The sequence below is a fragment of the Cicer arietinum genome, chromosome 4, assembly GCF_000331145.2.
Source record: "Cicer arietinum cultivar CDC Frontier isolate Library 1 chromosome 4, Cicar.CDCFrontier_v2.0, whole genome shotgun sequence".
Taxonomy (NCBI): Eukaryota; Viridiplantae; Streptophyta; class Magnoliopsida; order Fabales; family Fabaceae; genus Cicer; species Cicer arietinum.
The window spans coordinates 16,584,545-16,598,457 of NC_021163.2; the positions used below are offsets into that span (position 1 = coordinate 16,584,545).

At 28.2% G+C, this 13,913-nt stretch overlaps 2 protein-coding genes across 2 annotated transcripts; one reads left to right on the forward strand and one right to left on the reverse strand.

Annotated features, from left to right (window-relative positions):
* Nucleotides 1-2,089: 2,089 nt before the first annotated feature.
* On the forward strand, nt 2,090-4,007 carry LOC101511974 (transcription factor DIVARICATA). The gene is made up of 2 exons (XM_004497078.4): nt 2,090-2,618; nt 3,341-4,007. The coding sequence occupies exons 1-2, from the start codon at nt 2,221-2,223 to the stop codon at nt 3,672-3,674; spliced, it is 732 nt and encodes a 243-aa protein (XP_004497135.1). The 5' UTR covers nt 2,090-2,220; the 3' UTR covers nt 3,675-4,007.
* Nucleotides 4,008-6,720: 2,713 nt separating this feature from the next.
* Nucleotides 6,721-8,703, reverse strand: LOC101512302 (uncharacterized). Its single transcript, XM_004497080.4, has 3 exons — nt 8,495-8,703; nt 8,324-8,407; nt 6,721-7,009 (listed from the first exon to the last, which is right to left on the reverse strand). The coding sequence occupies exons 1-3, from the start codon at nt 8,636-8,638 to the stop codon at nt 6,983-6,985; spliced, it is 255 nt and encodes an 84-aa protein (XP_004497137.1). The 5' UTR covers nt 8,639-8,703; the 3' UTR covers nt 6,721-6,982.
* Nucleotides 8,704-13,913: the final 5,210 nt, after the last annotated feature.

Below are 13,913 nucleotides of genomic sequence, written 5' to 3' on the forward strand. Positions count from 1 at the left end.
GCTTTGTTCCTTTATATAAAAGAAGTTTTAATTTTTTTATATAAAAACAAAAGTATAATTTTTATTGTGTATTTATTGTTTAAATTATTTTTATATTTTTGTTTAATATATTTTTTTTGGGTACATAAAGTTGTATATATTATTAATATTATTAATCAATATTTAATATTTTTATAATTTTTAATTAGAATATATGTAAAAATAATTAACTTGTATATTAATTTTGATGTTTTTATTATTTTCTCTTATAAATGATATCAGAGGTAGTGCTACGAAGTAAATAATTATTTTCATCAACTATAAAAATTACATATAAATGTGATTTTATGATTTTTAATACACTCAAAAAACCATTATAACATTATTTTATACATTTAAAAATTTAAATGAGTATATAATAATTTATTTTCAAACCAAACATACTTGAAAACATGAGTCTGAGATTTCTTTTTTGCGAGCTGAGTTTAAAATAAACATGCATCCATTGTTTTTTCTTATTCTTTCGTTACAATTGAATACAAAAAATTGAGTTTGCAATTGCCTCGTACTAGTTAAACTTGGAGTAAATAAATTTGTTATCTTATAGTGTATTAGGTTAAATAAACTTTTTATCTTAAATTTTATAAGATGATGTTGGTATGGTATCTGAAGACACATTTAAGATATAAATTAATAACAAAAGACATGTTTGAGATTAAAACAACTAACAAAAAGACCCAATATTTATATATGCTTTTGTAGCTTTGATACAATTCAAGAATTAATACAACAATGTTTTACGTATTTAATCATTAAATTTTAATTTATGTATGAGAAATTGGTACATAATGTCATTTAATATCTTGAATAAAGTTTTGATGACGCTATAAATCAATCATAACTATTTGATTGTTAAAAATATTTAATTTTGATGATATTTACCTTTAAAGTCATACAACTAATGATTTGTGATTGATTGTCGATATAGAAAAATTACACTGAAAGTGCATCAAAATCATTCTATTGTTTAAAATATGTTTTTACTTGAGTGAATAAGCAAACTATAGTTCTAGTAGTTGAAATTGTAAGTATTTATCAAAATAGTTTGTGATTTTTATAAATTGATAAATATATCTCTAAAGTAGTAAGATATTGTTTAAAATGGTCCATATAGGTTAATCTCAATATTACAAACTATGAAGCAACACGTTTGGTGAAAATATTTTTATTGAAGTTGATTATACATTAATGTCATATCACTAAGGACTAACTTATCTACATTTATATTATTTCAGAGATAAATTTGTTTGCAATTATAATTATGTAATGACTAGTTGTTTATATGAGGTTGTATATTAAGTGTAACTCATCCTTACAAAACCAATTTTTAAGACGTGAAATATCTCTCTTTATAAACTATTGGAGAGTTCTATCTCTTATCAATATGAAAAACTTGATTTTTTGTAGATACATTGGTTCACATTTAACACGAGTGGATTTTTGCAGGTGTTAAATTAATCCTTAAAAATATACTCTTGAGTGCAGTGATATTAATATAAGATAAATATGGAGGAACCACATATTATGTGAATATGTGGCCCACCATAATCTCTTAAGATAAAAATTTATAAATAGACTACTATAAATTATTTTATAATTATAAAAGTATTTGTTAATATTTTGAAAGATACTTACTTACAATTTTGAGAACTTATTTGCTATTATAATTTTATGCAATTTAATGAAATTATTCATTTTCATCAATGGAATGCTGATTAATATTACTAATTGTTATTACAAATAAAAAGAAAATACTAACAAATCGTTATTATTTTCCAAAAACAGGTGAAACGGGGTTTTCCATCTCACTCTGCACTGTACAGATTCACAAAGAAACAAAGAAAAGTAAAGACAAAAAACCAATAAAAGCAAAAACGTGTTGCTATTGAAAACCTGATGAGCTGGTCCCACCCAAACAGATTTTCCCAAACCCAACCTAAAATTAAAATAACTTTTTTCACACTAATGAAAATAAAAAATAAAAAACACCAAGATACACCAATTTTTTCCTTTCAATTTTCCCTCTCCCTATATATATTAAACGCGTTATTATTAAAACCTCTCACCAAACGCAGAAGCGAAATCTCATAGAAAGCGATTCTACAAAAAAAAAAAAACAGAACGCGAAGTACAACAAAACGACCGTACCTTTTGAATTCAACTAACAAAACGACAACGACGATGTTTCGCGATACACTTGCCATGGCTGCCGCCGCCGCCACGACGCGGTGGCCGAATCAACCTAGTCAGTGGACTCGCGACCATGACAAGCTTTTCGAGAGAGCTCTTTTGATCGTGCCGGAGGATTTACCTGACCGGTGGGAGAAGATCGCCGAACAAGTTCCCGGTAAGTCGGCGGCGGAAGTTAGGGACCACTACGAAGCCTTGGTTCACGATGTTTTGGAGATTGATTCGGGTCGGGTTGAGGTACCGAGTTATTCGGATGACTCGGCGGCGAGTGGTGGTGGTGGTGGATTGTCTGATTGGGATTCTTCCAATCAAATCTCTTTTGGTTCGAAATCTAGACATGGTGATAACGAGAGGAAGAAAGGAACACCTTGGACTGAAGAAGAACATAGGTATCTGAAATTTTTTACTTCAATTCAATTTAGGTTTTTTTTTGTTTGTTTGAGATTTATTAATTTTATGAAAAGAGAGTGAACAATTTCAATGTTTTTGTTGTTTCTGATTTTTTTTTATATATAAAATGTTTTTTTTTTTTAAATTGTTTTAGGAATGATGAAATTCAGAATCTTTTAATCTGTTTCTAGAACCCCTTTTTATTTTAAGATTTTGTAGTGGAAATTTTTTTGAATAGGCGTTTTTGTTGCTTGTTGTCCAATAGTAACTTAACTCAAATTTGATTGCTAGAAACTGAGAAACTAGAAATTAGAAGGAAGAAAATGGTCAAAATAATTCCTATCAAATACTATATGTAATGCAAGACATGCATTTGATTGTATATACTTTCAAATTCTGTGGTTTCTTAATGCATAAAATATAATTTAATTCATATTCTGCAATGTCACTGAACTACAACGATTAGATCATTAAATATGTCTGACTTTTAGCATAATTACCTTTAAAACAATGTTCATGAATGATTTACGGGGTAAAACTTTTTCAGTTAACAATTAGTGACAGTTAAACTCAAAAAAGAAAGAAGAAACTATTTATCTTTGTGATATTTTCTTTCACGGTTAATTTTTATGAATAGACAAACGATATTTGTTAGTAGTATGTTACGCCTTGAGTTGAACCTTCTTTCATAGTTATTGATCTCATATGTTAATTGTAACAGGCTGTTTCTTATTGGGCTAAGCAAATTTGGCAAAGGAGATTGGAGAAGCATTTCAAGAAATGTTGTTGTGACAAGAACACCTACTCAAGTCGCTAGCCATGCTCAAAAGTACTTTCTTCGCCAGAATTCGGTGAAGAAAGAAAGAAAAAGATCAAGTATTCATGACATTACATCAGTTGACAGTAACTCTGCTCCCATGCCTATTGATCAGAACTGGGTTCCTCCTCCTGGTGGTTCAATTCAACAGTCTCAAGAAATGCATAATTATCCATCAAACAATTTGCAAGATCATATGGGTACATTTGGGTATTCAAACTATGGCTTTCAAATGTAAAAAATGATAGATGTTGGAAGCTGTGTTTTTTGTATATAGTGCATTAGTTTTTATTTATTTATATGGTTTTATTTGTGAAGTTTATGGTGTTGCTAGTTGAAAGAGTAACTAGGAGTATTGCTAATTGAATTTATTAGCGTAGATTTTGTTTGAATATCATTGTGAATCACATATATGATCAAGTTTCGAGTAGGGCTTGTAGTTAAACAAATAGGGAACTTTTAGGAATATGAATTCAACAGCAGTGGAAAATTCTTTCTCTGTCCAATTTAATTATGCTTTGTAATTTGGATTCAATTTAATTTTGGTTTAATTTAAGTGTTGAACCATCCACTTTTCCATTTGTCAGTTCAATGAACTTATGCTATATTCATCTGGTAGTCAAAAGTTGTTTCAGTTAAAGTTTATTTGCTTGACTTTTCTATGGAAAAGCCTGAATTCTTGTTAAAGATGATTAACTATGTTGCAGAGTTTTGATGTCTATTATTTTCGTTTAAGGAAAATCGTTTATGTATATATATATTTTTTCTTCCTGAATACAACTTTTATGTATATTATTAAATAGTACTTATTAGTAATTATCAATGCCCCTTGTTTCCGAAGCTTTGAATTTACTACTCGCTTTGTCCTTTTTCACAAACACAATTTACTTTTTTTATTTTTTATTTTTATTTTTTTTTTTGTTATTTATAATAAGTATAAAGCCGGTTTATTATAATTAAAAGTAAGATTTTAACTTTCTATTTATAAAAGTAATTTTTATGGAAATTCATTTAAAAATATTTTGAAGTTATTTTGGACTATTTTGTTTCAAATTAAAAAAATTATTTTTGCTTAATAAAATTTAAATTTAAAAAATACATCTCTCAAAAATGATTTAAAGAAAAGAAAATACTCTTGTTTATATTTTAAATATTTTTTAAAACTTTATTATTTAAAAAAATACTTTAAATGATATTTTCTTTAGAAGTTATTCAAACAATTTATCATTTAATTTTTTTTGTTAAATTATATTAAAAGATTAAATACTATAATTTATTTTTAAAATATAACAAACTGCTCGTATCTCAATAAAATTAGAAAATAAATACACCAGAGTATGACCAAAATTTTGTGCATTCTCAATTAAACGACCTTTTTTCAACGCGTTGCTCGGTTATTTACCCATACATTTTGAAGGTAATTTTAGATTTTTTTTATATTACTTTTTCTATTTTACTAAAATGCCACACTCTAAAAAAAAATATAAAAATGTTTTACTTTTTTATTCCAATTGATGATCGCAACATGGGGATGCTGCTATTTTTTTGTTATTTTATAAATAATTTTATTAATTATTAATTAATAATAATTATTATTTAATATATTATAAATAATTAAAATATTTAAAAAGTTAAAATACTATTAATAAAATAAATAAATAAATAAATAATAATAATAAATAAAATACATTAATAATAATAATTTTAATAATAGTAATAATAAAATAAATTATATTAATAAAATAAAAATAATTAAATTGAACAAATAAAACACGTTAAATTAAAAAAAAAACCACAATTTGAAAGAAAAAAAACATCAAATTCATACTTTATTATTATTATTTTTTATTTATTAAATAAAAAATAATAATAGGAGAAAGTTGTTATAATAATGTGCCAAAAGAGGAAGTTGTTAAACAAATAAAATAATATTAAATGTTAATTTAACTGTAAAATAGAATTGAATTGTAAAAATAATATAACATATTATTTATTTTCGCACATTTACTCAAACACGTTAAATTTAATATTTTGTTTGATTTTATTATTAAAATTTTATATTTTTTAAATATTTTTATTATTATTTTTAAATTATATTAACAATATTTAATTATTATTATTTAATAATATTAACAATATTTAAAAAATAATACAGTTAAATAAGAAGTTGTTAAGAAAATATTATTGTATCAACAAAATATATAGACAAGTTATTATAACAACTTCCTTCGATTATAACAACTTCTTCCTATTTGTTTTGATACATTATTATTAAAATTTATAATATTGTTGTTATAATAACATGCAAAAACAAACAAAATAATATTAAATGTTAATTTAACTGTAAAATAGAATAGAATTGTAAAAATAATATAACATATTATTTATTTTCGCACATCTACTCAAACACGTTAAATTTAATATTTTGTTTGATTTTATTATTAAAATTTTATATTTTTTAAATATTTTTATTATTATTTTTAAATTATATTAACAATATTTAATTATTATTATTTAATTATATTAACAATATTTAAAAAATAATACAGTTAAATAAGTTGTTAAGAAAACATTATCGTATCAACCAAATATATAGACAAATTATTATAACAACTTCTTCCTATTTGTTTTGATATATTATTATTAAAATTATTATTATTATAAATATAATTTATTTATCATTATTATTTATTAATGTATTTTATTAATAATATTTTAAATTTTTAAATATTTTATTAAATAATAATAAATAAAATTAATAATTAACATAATTATTTATAAAATGATAAAATAAAATAAAAGTAACAGTAGAAGGTAGCATCTCCGAGATACGACCATCAATTAAAAGATAAAAAATAAAAAATAAAAAATTATCATCGTCGCGTTCCCAGATTGCAATCAACAACGGAGACAAAAAAAATAAAACATTTCTGTATTTTTTTTTAGAGTATGACATTTTAGTCAAATAAAATAAAAAAGGAGATATAAAAAAAATCGTAATTTTATCCGACAGGCGTGGCAACTTGAAATTTCTAGCATGAAACTAGCTCTATACGTTTACTCCATGGCCACGAAAACAGTGGTATAGTATAGCTGCCTAGCTGTTTTACCTAGCAAGGTCTTATATTAGAGTAAACACCAAACCGAACAATTCTCCCGTTTCCTTTGTTATGCAAACAGAGACTCTTTCTTTTTTGAGAAATGCTCTACTTGATTTGAGTACTAATTCCCATTAACAATTTAAACTCAAATTAAATTTCCCATTTTCCCCTTCTCAAAGCATATTGAATAATGATTACTAATTCGTTTCGCACTGGCAGGAAGGTGAAAAATCATGGGAGGATTACATCATAACATAATTTACCAAATTTGTTGGATGCAACATGGTCTCATCCATCACCATTGAAGAAACTACAAATAAACGAGAGAGAAAAAAAACATACAATCTATACAAAGACCATAGTTCACTCAGAGTCAATGTGTTTTATTCCCCATGATTGTTTCCCACAAGTGACCTTCATGGCTAGCATAGCATGACTGGTAAAGTCAGCTCTTTTGAGTCCCATCAGGTTTCTACAGCCAAAAAAAGAGAGACGAAAGTGTTAAATTGAGGATGAAGCAATACACAAATAACCAAAATTTGGCAGTAGGACTTTAATGTCAAATTGCTGCAAAACAAAAGCAATACATAATTCTAGAACTTCCAATTTCAGTTAGATTATTGAATCCATATAACATATGGACAAAACATGAACTTGATGAGAGATTCAACCATCCCTTAGATTAGTTATCTCCAGTGCACAACTGCACCTCATGGTAACGGGCAACCAACCCCATCTATGATTGAAATTAGCCCCTTGATTTACCGCAATAAACGATCTGTATCAGAAATACTAGTAAGCATTTTTAAAGTGAGTACTTCAAGGGTATATCATTTTGTTAAAACATGGATTTAATTGATAGCAAAAGCATGGAGAGATCAATGTAAGGTTATTCTGTATAATGTCAAATTTAGTGCAAAGAGAATTTTAAAAATATTTCAGTTGTTTATAGTGTAAAAGAGGTGGTAGAGTACCTACCACCCCTCCACTGAAAAAATAAAGGGTCTAGCTAGACAGCACTTTTGGTCTCCATTTGGGAGTTTATGAAAGGGAGAGGAGGCATTTCTCAAAGAGGAAAATGAAAGTGAAGGAATATGACAATACTATCCAAGTCTACGAAACACAACTACAGATCCCAGAGTCATGTCATCACCGCGTGCAACAAGAAGTAAGTATGACAAGTACAACATAAATATGTGCAAACTTCCAATTTTTCTAAGAGAAAAAAGAACCAGCTGAGCTTGGCCAATAATATTTGGAAGCTAAAAAAGACTTTAGCATTGACTTATTTGATTTTATCTACTTGACATAAGCACTTGTGACACTATTTAGGAGAGTTTATGAAAACTGATCAAGACATATCCATAAGCTGTTTTCAGCTTGTTTCCATAAGCTCTCCTTGTTAGCTTATGACACATCTGTTTATATGAAAATAATTTGACTTTATTTTATCTTTTGTCATTGATTTAGCTTATAATGAGAGCTTATATTAATTAGACCCAAAGTAGTTAAACAAAAAATAATATCCGTCATATGAAAGTCTCAGAATATTAGGAGCTACAAAACAAGTTGTCATTTAGCTGAACATCATCCTAAGCTTTAATGCGCTGACTAAGGGTAAAAAAAAAAACTAATTCATTGATATGATATGAATATCAGGAACCACCAATGATACAACTTCAAATAGCTTCATAACATAAAAATACATATATATTAAATTAAAATATGCACAAATTTCATTCTCTAATCAGACCCAAAAATGCACACAATCGAACATTCCGTTTACCTTATCAGTAGTGTCTTTGTCCTTCTCAGCCTTAGCCTTATCATTCTGTAGCTTCAGTTTCTCCAACCTTTCCCGCTCCCATTTCTACACACAGAGATCAATCAAACGTCTCAGTGTTCAAATCAAAGCAAGAATCCGATCCAGTTGAAATAAAATGGAAAAAGGAATTACCTGGATGTAGACGTTTTCTTTGGCTTGTTCCTCTTCGCTAAGAATCTTACCTTTGCCGCTGTAGAAACGACTGAAAGCTCCACGAGATGTTGAGTCCATCGAACGAGTCACGATCCCTCGACTCAGCGCCGATCTCATTGCCATCACACAGCGATATTCCTAGAATGAACGAACTTGTTGAAGAGACAAAGTCAAGATTCGAAGGCCCTAGAATAGAAGCTTCGCATTTTATACTCATAAATCTGACCGGTTTTTTTCCAAAAAACCATCGAACCGGTGTCACTGTGTAAAGCGGGGCCCGGTCTAAACGGATAAACCTCAAACTAACTCATCAAGTTGTAATTTACTTTCCTCTTTGGGCGTTGTTATCCTTTCTTGATAAGGGAAAGTAATTAAAACTGGACTATATAACTACGTATGTCCCAAATTATATGTAATTAAAGAGTTCAATGCCCATGTATTATTAGTGGAGTAGAGTAAGTGAATTGATTTGGTGAAACTCTTTTATAATAAATATTATATATTCGTCTTTTTCATTCCTAAATATATATTACAATATGTGTTTATTATTTTTCTCTTTTAAGTATAACTTTTTGGGTGCAATCTTAAGTATACATTTTATTAGTACTTCTGATTTATTTTGAAGGACAACAAATTATTGAATACTATAAATCGTAATTTAAGGTATCTTTATACATAAAATTTGCCGTATACTTCTTAATATAAACTAAAAAGGCCATTGAAGTAGTATATTTACTTATTCAAAGTTTAAACTTTAATGACCTATCTAACGATTAAGATAATAAATAGATAAAATATAAATGATCATATTTTATTCCAATTTCAATATTTTTTTTTAATATATTCTGCTTTTTTTTTTACACTAAAATACTTCATTCTCAAATTAATTTATCAGATTGTCTTACTTTTTGGGCTTAGTAAGAACTCGCTGACGAAATAACTTACGATCTTGATAAATAAATTGTTCGCTTAAAAAATTAATTCTCATAAATTTTATTGACATTGACATTAAATATATAAGTTGATTTAAAAATAAACAATTTACAAAAAAAAAATAAAAATAAAAAAATCTAATCGTAAACTAAATTAAAAAAAATCCTTTTTTAGATTGTCAATGTCACTGATGACTCGCTCGCTCTTTAATCTTAACGATGATGCCTTATTTTTTAATTCTCCAAATAATTTTTTTTCTTTTTAAAAAACTTATTATAAAATAGTACTTTTCATTTTAAAGAAATAAAAACAATGATTATTGAAAAATTAAATAATTATATTAGATGAAATAAGAATTTTTAAAATAATATACTTGGACATATATAAATTAAGTAAATTAGTAAATATAAAGATGAGTAAGTAACTTAATAATTAATTTTTATTTTTATTATTCAACATAGTATGTTACTTATATGAAATAAGTACTACTCGTTATAAAATACTAAAGAAAAATAATCTTCCAATTACAAAAAAAATAAAAAATAAAATTAGAATACACATAATAAAAATTATGATTATCTTTTATATCTTTTATGTTTGTATTTGCATGTTAGTCTTCATGAATTCCTTTCAATTTGCATGATATTTAGTAATAAATTTAGAAGATAAAATGTATAGTATATTAGTAAAATTAAAATGTAACCATTGAAAAAAGTAGTGTTTGAAAAATCATTATGGTTTTACAAGTTTTATAGAAGTATCACATCGTAAAATCGTGATATAATGGATTTGATAGTGTTTCAATATTATCTAAAAAAACTGTCGAATTGGATTGTATTTTTTTTAATTCCTATAAATTATTATTTTCCTCATTAATATTTTAATATAATTGTTTTTCTAATTAACATTCTAATATTCTAGAAATTAATTTGTTTGTATTCGTAGATGCTCGTGTCCGTGTTAACTGTAGATTCAATATAACTCTGTGTCAGAAAACTTAACATCAGAATTATTATGCCTGAGAACAACTATTTAGTAGAGAATTTAGAATCGGAGTTAGTAGGCTTACAAATAAACGTTGGAGGATAGAGATATACATATGCATACAAATTTTTTAGACAAAATTTATAAATAAATTTACCGAATTTGAACGCCACACAAAATAAGAGATTAGACACAACACGAAATTGTACACAATCAATTTTATTAGTGGCACAATTCTAACCACCAAATTTAATGACTCATCTTTTGGAGGTATTGAAACAGCAAAGTCTAGTTCTTTTTTTTAGACACAAAGATTGATGTAGCTAAATATCACTACAAGGGGGGTTGAATAGGGATTTTGTTGTTAAAAATAATTTTCAAGTGTTTTAAAAACTATCCTCTTGCAGAGGATGGCAAGCCCGAGGATGAGTTTTTCAAAACCTTCATATTTGAACTGAGCTAAAGAGTGAAAGGGAAATATAAGACTGACACACATTGTTTTTATACTGGTTCACCCAAAGATGGCTACTTCTAGTCCTCACACCCTTGTGAGATTTCACTAATGTTCAAACAGATCAACCTCAGACAGAGGATGATTACAACTTGTGTATTCTTAAGCTTCACCAAGCTTACAATCATATTTCAAATATTTCCAAGTGTATCTCACGTGGAAATTACAATGTGATATGAGAGTGATTGATTCTAAATACTTTCTCAAAATGATTAACAAAGATCTAATGTAGGATTGTAGAAAGTATGAAGAGATAATGAATGTTGCTTCTTAAAAGCTTTAAGATCTTTGATCTTTTTGATACAATGTATTGTGTATATGATGAAGATCAGCTTGCTACAATTTATAGAGGTCTTGTGATGTTCATTTCATATGCCAAGCTTTTTATGACCATTGGAAAATCCATTTTAGAAATGCCAAAGTTTTTCTTCATAATTACGAAAATGTAATTTAGCTCCTTGGATAGATGCATTCCATGTTCAAGTACGAGGTAGCAGATTTTCTGGGTACTCAGGGCACGTGTTGTCATTTTCTCTTTCCTTTCTTTAATGTTTGAAGATTATGTGAAATCATTTTCGTTCTCCTTTCTTCAATGCCTTGTTAAAGCTTCACATGTGAACTTTTTCTCTTTCATTCATTTAATGCTTGTAAGAACATGTGATGTCTTTTTCATTCCTTTCTTCAAGGCTTTGCAAAGGCTTCACGTGTGAAGTCCTTTTCTCTTTTCTTGCCTTAAGACATGTGAGCAATTTATTTTTGATTTGTTTGTTGTTGCCTTTTTGAAGATTGACTTTATAATCTTTTTTTAAATCACACAAGAGTACATGTAGCTTTTGCCTATGACATGATGGGTTGCTTTCATAAAGTGTTGGGATGCTTTTCAAAATGTTGACTATAGGCATATGCTAGTGTAATCCTTTCTTGTACCTTTCTTTTGCCTCTTTACTCATTTTCTTCAAAAGCTTTGCTTTATTCACTCTTTAATAGTATTTTGCCTTTGTTGAATGAATCAAACAATTCATTCTTTAATACTGCTCTGCCTTTGTTGAATGAATTCAAACAATTCATTCTTTAATACTATTTTGCCTTTGTTTAATGAATTCAAATCAGCGAGGATGCAGAACTGTAGTTTCACCAACTCGTGAGGCCATCCTCGGCATTTTCCATACTTAGCATTTAACTCAGAACTTTCTTCTTTTGCCTTAATGAATAATAACTTGTTTTCTTATAGGAATACACTCAAAATCACATATTAGTCATTAACCTCAATCATAATCTTTTAATTAATTTTGTTATCATTAAAACCAATTGAGAGAGATTTTGTCTCAACAATCTCCCCCTTTTTGATGATGAAAAAATTCTTTAGATTATGATTTTTGTTATATGTAAGAATGAAATAATTAAACTCCCCCTCAATCATACAAGGATAATTTTGAAAAATTTCCCTTTTAACATTCAAGTAAAAAACAAATTTTTGAAATTATGCACTATTGAGGTAAGTAGAACTTTCATTAACACCTAAAATAAGTTCGAGTAACTTAAACAAAATACCATAGGTTCATGAATTCAAACCATAACATCAGCAACCATAATTTGAGTTTAAACAAAATATCAAAGAGTTAACCAACATAAGACAAAATATAATCCATAATCTGACTCCCCCTGAATTAAGTCAACATCAAAAAGTATAACAAATATAAAACAGAGTCAGTCAGCGAAAGATGATCCTTCAGATGATGAAGATGTAGAGTTTTGGACAAAGGAGAACTGAGCCGGTAGCACATGAGGTTGGTCATTGGCAGCAGCAGATGAACCCAAGTGTTTGGTAACCCATTTCAGAATGAGTCCAAACTGAGCGATGGTTTTTTGAAAGTGAGAAAATTTAACCAACAATTTCTTTTGGTCTTTCCTAATGGTCTTTAGTAGCTTTAAAAACTTTTTGTTCTCAGTTCCTGCCGATTTCATGCTGGTTGTTGAATCATCACGCGCACTTTTGGTTTGTGAACTTTTAGCCTTATCCTTGGAGAAATTTTCAAAATATGGAGCCAAAGGAGATTTGGATTTTTCTTGTAAATCTGGATCAGAATTAGATGGAGCAATATTTGGAGAGATAGGAGAAGAGTTTAGACTTACTTGAGATAGTAATGTGGATTCTTCCGCATGCATGTTCCTATGAGGGCTTTTTAAAGAATGGTGATCATATGATACGTTCAGATCAAAGAATAAGTCTTCACCATCCTCCGCACGTTGTGGATGATTTTCTTCAACTGCATCCTCAACTGAAGGAGCGACAGTATGTGTTGATGGATTGTTACTGAGTTGTGGAGATCGAGGAAGCGTTGAGCCAACTGAGTTAAATGAGGAAGTGGGGGTGCGAGAATGACATAATGGAGAGGCAGACTTCTGTTTCTTTAAGGCAGTTTTCTTCTTCCTTGAGGTGGGGGTTTGTTCAGGCAGATCAATGCGCATTTGTTTGATATTTTTCATAGAAAAGAAGTTATTGCACTGAATACTCTCTTCATCATCAAGAGGTACCTTAAAGAACTTAAAGACTTTGGTCAAGATCATCCCATAGGGAGTTGATCGACCCACAATGGCAGCATTCAACATGTAGCTAAATATGATATTGCCCAAATGAAGGGGTGTTCCAGTCAACAGATGATGAATAATCAGAATATCAAGTTCGGTTACCTTTTCAAAGCTCCCAGTTCGAGGCACTATCGAGTGAACACAGATGTTGTGAAAAATTTGACACATAGGAGGAAGGTTTGAAGCTACGAGAGGTTTACGAGGATTTATCAGGATGTTTTGAAGAACGGAAGTTCGAGTGATCAAATATTGCATATACCAAGTTTCAGCAAAACACTGAGCTCCATCATCTTGTAGGTCAAGGATTTTGCATAATGTAGTGGGGTTTACTTCCAAGTGTACTCCTTTAAGTACAAAACTGAAACCAGGGCTTCCTTTACA

Coding starts and splice junctions, on each gene's coding strand:
- LOC101511974 (XM_004497078.4), top strand. CDS start 2,221: ATGTTTCGCGATACACTTGCCATGGCTGCCGCCGCCGCCACGACGCGG. Junction 2,619..3,340: donor TGGACTGAAGAAGAACATAG/GTATCTGAAATT, acceptor TAATTGTAACAG/GCTGTTTCTTATTGGGCTAA.
- LOC101512302 (XM_004497080.4), bottom strand. CDS start 8,638: ATGGCAATGAGATCGGCGCTGAGTCGAGGGATCGTGACTCGTTCGATG. Junction 8,408..8,494: donor AAGAAAACGTCTACATCCAG/GTAATTCCTTTT, acceptor CTCTGTGTGTAG/AAATGGGAGCGGGAAAGGTT. Junction 7,010..8,323: donor ACAAAGACACTACTGATAAG/GTAAACGGAATG, acceptor TTTTGGCTGTAG/AAACCTGATGGGACTCAAAA.